At 30.9% G+C, this 6,000-nt stretch overlaps 1 protein-coding gene across 1 annotated transcript; it reads left to right on the top strand.

The window, feature by feature from the left end:
- The first annotated feature begins 551 nt into the window (after window positions 1–551).
- On the top strand, window positions 552–2,230 carry LOC106446088 (gibberellin 20 oxidase 3). The gene is made up of 3 exons (XM_013887762.3): window positions 552–1,200; window positions 1,351–1,672; window positions 1,765–2,230. The coding sequence occupies exons 1-3, from the start codon at window positions 653–655 to the stop codon at window positions 2,032–2,034; spliced, it is 1,140 nt and encodes a 379-aa protein (XP_013743216.1). The 5' UTR covers window positions 552–652; the 3' UTR covers window positions 2,035–2,230.
- The last annotated feature ends 3,770 nt before the right edge of the window (window positions 2,231–6,000 follow it).

Genomic DNA, 6,000 nt, shown 5'->3' with positions numbered 1-6,000 from the left:
ACACTACTAATGAATTTGATAGTTAGTTTAATAAAAACTATAATATTTATTTATATGGACCAATTTAGTTTTATAAGGTTTTTAAAAATCATCTTTGTGATAATGCGTGGCTACAAAAACAAGTTATAATTCTCTGGGATTATAAGACCTGATGTTAACTAACCAAAGTTTATACAGTCACAATAAATAAATAAAGGGAAAGTGAACTCAAAGAACGAAATTGTTAACTTACGAAAGAGAATAAACTGACCCAAAAATATTTTTTTTAAATAAACACAACACACAAACACTTACGTCACTATTCCATACGGAGCATGATTATCCACGGTTTCTTAGGGCGGGGTTCTTAGGAAAATATAAGAAACTGTTTCTTAGTTTTCAACTAAAAAGTTAAGAAACTGTTTCTTAAACTACTTTAAAAACAATTTCTTAACTTTTTAGTTGAAAATTAGGAAACAGTTTCTTATATTTTTCTAAGAACTCCACCCTAAAAAACCGTGGATAATGATGGTGTAAGATTTCCTCTCACCCCTATAAATAGCACTCTTTTCTTCTCCGGTTACACGACCACTATATTTATTTATATACCTCAAAAGACCTTTAAAGGATCTTTCATTTCCACTACTATATATTTATATACACATAAAGATAAATGGCAATGGAATGCATCGCAACTCTCCCTGAAAGGTTCAATGATAACAAAACCAAAGAGGATCCTTCAATCTTCGATGCAAATCTCCTAAATCAGTTATCAAACCACATACCTCAACAGTTTGTATGGCCCGACCACGAGAAACCTTCCACGGATGTTCAACCTCTCCAAGCCCCTCTCATAGACCTCGCCGGTTTCCTCTCCGGCGATTCGTTCTTGGTCTCAGAAGCTACTAGACTCGTCTCTGAGGCTTCAAAGAAACATGGCTTCTTCCTAGTTACTAACCATGGTGTTGATGAAACGCTCTTGTCTCGTGCCTATCTGTTTATGGACTCTTTCTTTAAGGCTCCGGCTTGTGAGAAACAAAAGGCTCAGAGGACTTGGGGTGAGTCCTCCGGCTATGCTAGTAGCTTCGTAGGGAGATTCTCCTCTAAGCTCCCCTGGAAGGAAACGCTGTCGTTTAAATTCTCTCCCGAGGAGAAGTGCCAATCCCAAGCCGTCAAAGACTTTGTTTCTAAGAAAATGGGAGATGAATATGAAAATTTCGGGTAAGCCAAATTAAAAAATATTTTTGAGACTTTCTTTTGACTATTCAATAACTGAATATCCAGCTTTCTAAGAATTAATTTGAGTGTGGCCTACGTATCTATCAAGTGACAAAAAAAGAGACTTATAATTGGTTTATTTTATTCATGCAGGAAAGTCTATCAAGAATACGCCGATGCCATGAACATTCTCTCATTAAAGATCATGGAGCTTCTTGGAATGAGTCTTGGAATCGAGAGGAGACATTTTCGAAACTTTTTCGAAGACAACGAGTCCATACTAAGGTTAAATTATTACCCACAGTGCAACCAACCGGAGCTTACATTAGGGACAGGACCTCACTGCGACCCAACGTCTCTAACCATACTTCATCAAGACCAAGTCGCTGGTCTTCAAGTTTACGTGGACAATAAATGGCAATCCATTCCTCCTGACCCTCAAGCATTCGTGGTGAACATAGGCGACACATTCATGGTACTTATTAATATGATCAAGTATGCATTATACTAGATCAAATGACAAGAACTTCTAAACATTCTTGTTGTTTTTTTTGGTGTCATATTTAGGCTCTAACGAATGGAATATACAAGAGTTGTTTGCATCGGGCTGTGGTGAACAGCGAAAGAGAAAGGAAGACATTCGCATTCTTCCTATGTCCGAAAGGAGACAAAATGGTGAAGCCACCAAAAGAACTAGTAGGAGTGACGTCTGGTGAAAGAAAGTATCCTGATTTTACGTGGTCTACGTTTCTTGAGTTCACACAGAAGCATTATAGATCAGACATGAATACTCTTGAAGAGTTCTCAAATTGGCTTAAGAACAGAAAAAGTTTCTAAAATGAGGAGACAATGATGTGGCCCAGAAGTGGACTTGTAGTTATGTAGAGAGTTTTCATAAGGGTTAAGACAAGAGAGATAAGATGTTCAAACCCTTATCTTTTTGTTTTGTTTTGTTTTTATTAGCAAGATGTTGTCAAGTTGTCAAGTGTACGATAAAAATTAGCAAATAAATAAATTTATGTACAAAAAAAAACGGTAAATCATTCTCCGACGAATGAATGTTAAATTACCGGTGACCACATGTTTGGGATATCTGAATGTAGCTCGATTCGAACTCAGTTTGCTTAGCGACGCTTGAACTGAAAGGATATAAACCTGTTATGATATTATATTAAAATTTTTGGTTTAGTGAATAGAATATAAACCTGTTATGATATTATATTAAAATTTTTGGACTTCTAGTTTAAAATTAATTAGCATTTTCTATAAGAGATCTCGTTTCTATAATAATTTTTTATATATGATTCATATCTTGTCAAAATTATGATGGGAAAATGTTTTTCCCAATATTTTATTAAATGAAAAAACTGTACTCGTAAAGATAACATTAATTCAAATATATATTTCAGTCCTATACCCTCCTATATAGAACAAGGGGTTACATGAAGGCCACACCGATGCTGAACCGAGGAGATTCTTGAAGACCAAGGACGATTCAATAAGATATTCTCCATTGGTACAATGAGAGAATTGATATACACAGGGAAAAACAAAATTTGATTCGACCGCAGGAAGGGAAAAAGATGATAAGAAATCAAATCTATATCACTGTGTATCTCTAAATCTATCAGGAGATTTGGATGGTTGTACTTGTGCCATGTGAGAAGCAATGTACTTGCTTTGTAGTCTTCTTTAATTTTTTCGATATAAAATAAAATATGATCAAGAAAATTTAATATGTACAGAAGATATAGGTCTGCAATGTCCGATGTTCAAGAAAAAGTCTACACTTGTCCTTTTTTTAGATCTTTCATGTACACAAAATTTATATATTAAAACCATCTCAAATGGTACCCAATAAATTTCTCTATATTTCACTTTAAATAGAATAATTCTATTATAAAATTAGATTTGCTTAAATGATTCGTTTTATTATAGAGTGAATCTAACTTTATAATAGAGTTACTCTATTTTAGAATGAAATATATAGAAATTTATTGTATACTATTGGAGATGATACTAAGGTATCCAAAATATGGATTTAAGTTGCAAACATATTAGCTTATAATCCTAAATTTGCTAGTTGATACTCCTTTCATTTCTGAATAAGTATCACTTTGACATTTTTTACACAGACTAAAAAAATAGCAGAAATATATGTAACTTGTTATTAATTACATTTTTTTGACCAATAGTATTTGAGATAAATAAAATTATTTATAAAACCAATGCAGTTTGCAATTAATTTTCAGCTGAAAGTAAATAAAATTTGCATTGGAATTGTAAAGTGACACTTTTTGTATAGCAAAACAAAAACTAGAATGACACTTATTATAAAATAGGAAGACTATAATTATTTGTAAATTTCAAATATTTCAACGTAACTATTCCTTAATATATTTTGGAGTTGGTAGCTCTAATAAGAAAAAAAGAAAGAAAAATTTTAAGACAGAAGTACGCAGTTCAAGTTTCAATAGCCACAGAAAAAAAATTAATAATTGATTCTTTTCTCTGGTTCAAAGAAATTATAGGCTTAGACCTATAATTTTTGCCAAAAAAACAATTCTTTGGTGTCCATTACTCTTATTTTATATTAAGCTTTTATGATATCACCAAAATACCATCCGAAGACTAGGAAGTAGGAACCAAATTGTTTGTCAATAAAAGAAAACACTAAAAGAAAAACTAGTGATAAGAAAAAAGAGACAAAACGGCATTTAACGTGAAATTAGATTTTGATCCGCGCTTTCAAAACGCGAAAATATATTTGTTGACAAATTTATTAATATAACTGTTTGTTAACTAATTTATTTCGCTATAAACATTTCTGGTTTTCATTCGACTCTAATTTGCTTTCATTGGTTTTCGATTTCAGTTTGGTTGTCGTTTTTGGTTTAGAAATATATGAACAGTTTTGGTTATATATAAAGTTGAATTTTGGTTAAAGTGATTGAATATTTTGATATTTTGTGTGGTACGGACATATAAAAATTTTGAATTTTTCGGTTCTGGTTACATTTCTGTTTTAAATCATTTCAAATAATTGAAGTAAAATAAAAAATCCTCATATTGTGAATCACCAATATAATAAAATGGGAGAAATATTTAGAAAATTATTTTATTTACATATCTATTTATTTAAGGTATAAATAATATAGCAAAGAATAACAAATAATTTTAATAAAATAAAGTTACTATATTCAGAAAAAATGTTATAGTTTTTATTAAAAATATAATTTGTAATGTTTATATTATGAAAAAAATTATAATGTCGATATTTTATATTTTCAAATATTTTAATTTGCTTAAATAAATTAAAATTGGACGCACTATTACTTGATTTTAAAATCACATGCAAAAATGATCAAGTTGGGTCGTAAAAACCAATTCAGCCAGAAAACAAAGCAAATATATATCTTATTGACCTTAATAGGCCCAAATCCACTGCACTTACAAATCTAGTTTATTGTTTTGACCGATAGAATCAAATTTATTATTGAAAAAATAAACATATAGAGCCAAAAAGTTAACGGAAAATTTTGTAATTAATTGGAAAAGTCAGGGGCATAATCTTAAGAAAGATTATGATTTAATAATATAGATGCAAAAATGATCAAGTTGGATCGCAAAAACCAATTTACCCAGAAAACAAAACAAACATATATCTTATTTATCTTAATAGGTCCAAGTCCGTAGTCTTTACAAATCTAGTTTATTGTTTTGACCGAGAAAATCAAATTTATTATTGGAAAAATAAACATATAGAGCCAAAAAGTGAACGGAAAATTTTGTTATTAATTGAAAAAGTCAGGGACATAATTTTAAGAAAATTTTTGATTTAATAGTATAGATTTGTTTTATAGTTTTATTGCGTAAAAAAATTAATGGGAAAATAGAACCATCTACAGAAGGGTCCAATGGGGCATTCCCCCCCTACTCCTCATAAGGTAAATCAGGCCCTCTTCACGTGCACCACGCGCATGTGTTTTGTCACGTTATTGCCGTCTCATTCACACACTACACGACAGTGATCTCTCTATCCAGTCTAGCTATACGACACAGTATTTAGTCTTTTTCCATTTCTCTGTTTTTTTTTCTTTTGGATTGGACTATCTAATTTATGATAGTGATACAATTACCAATACATCCGCAACCTTGCAAATAAAAGAAATGGTCCAGCAACTGAAGTAACATGCACCAGTTAATAATTTGTCCCTCTCTCTCTCCCTCTCTCTCTATCACAATTTTAGATTTTCCGTATCTCCCCCACTTAGGTATCGTTTCAATCAGCTCTCTCGGTCCTACTAATTTAGAAGGGTACATCTTTGGGGTTAAGCCCTTTTTTATTTGCGTTTAAAGTAACAAAACTTTCTGATGTTTATGTAAATTGGGGTACTTTTCCTCTTAATTAGTATTTTTTCTATGTATCTTACTAATTTCTAGACAAATGGATTCGTTATTATTGTTTTTTAACCTGGTTAATTTTCTTTTTGTTCCTCATATCTTAAAATTATTAATTATAGAGTACTAGACTACAATGGAAACATATTTGTGTATTTTTTATTTGCTACTAGGGGAGGTCCACGCTACGCGCGGGATTTGATGTATCGGTTTTTATAAATTATAATTTTGTATAATTTTTTTATATGTTAAGATGAATGTGAGTATGATTATTTTGTCTACACCAAATTCCAATTATATAACTAAAAAATGAATGAATTCTTACTATTGTTTTTGTTTTAATTAAGGGTTGTAAAATTTTATAGTGTTTTAAGTATTATAACACTATAAAATACATAAGTT

Source organism: Brassica napus, chromosome C9 (genome assembly GCF_020379485.1).
Source record: "Brassica napus cultivar Da-Ae chromosome C9, Da-Ae, whole genome shotgun sequence".
In the NCBI taxonomy this organism is placed as follows: domain Eukaryota; kingdom Viridiplantae; phylum Streptophyta; class Magnoliopsida; order Brassicales; family Brassicaceae; genus Brassica; species Brassica napus.
The sequence above is the reverse complement of the archived record's forward strand: the minus strand, read 5'-3'. Positions and strand labels throughout refer to the sequence as shown.

Excerpts from the sequence above, each read along its gene's own strand:
- LOC106446088 (XM_013887762.3), top strand. The coding sequence starts at position 653 with ATGGCAATGGAATGCATCGCAACTCTCCCTGAAAGGTTCAATGATAAC. Across the intron at positions 1,201-1,350 it reads GATGAATATGAAAATTTCGG|GAAAGTCTATCAAGAATACG; the intron begins GTAAGCCAAATT and ends TTATTCATGCAG. Across the intron at positions 1,673-1,764 it reads ACATAGGCGACACATTCATG|GCTCTAACGAATGGAATATA; the intron begins GTACTTATTAAT and ends TGTCATATTTAG.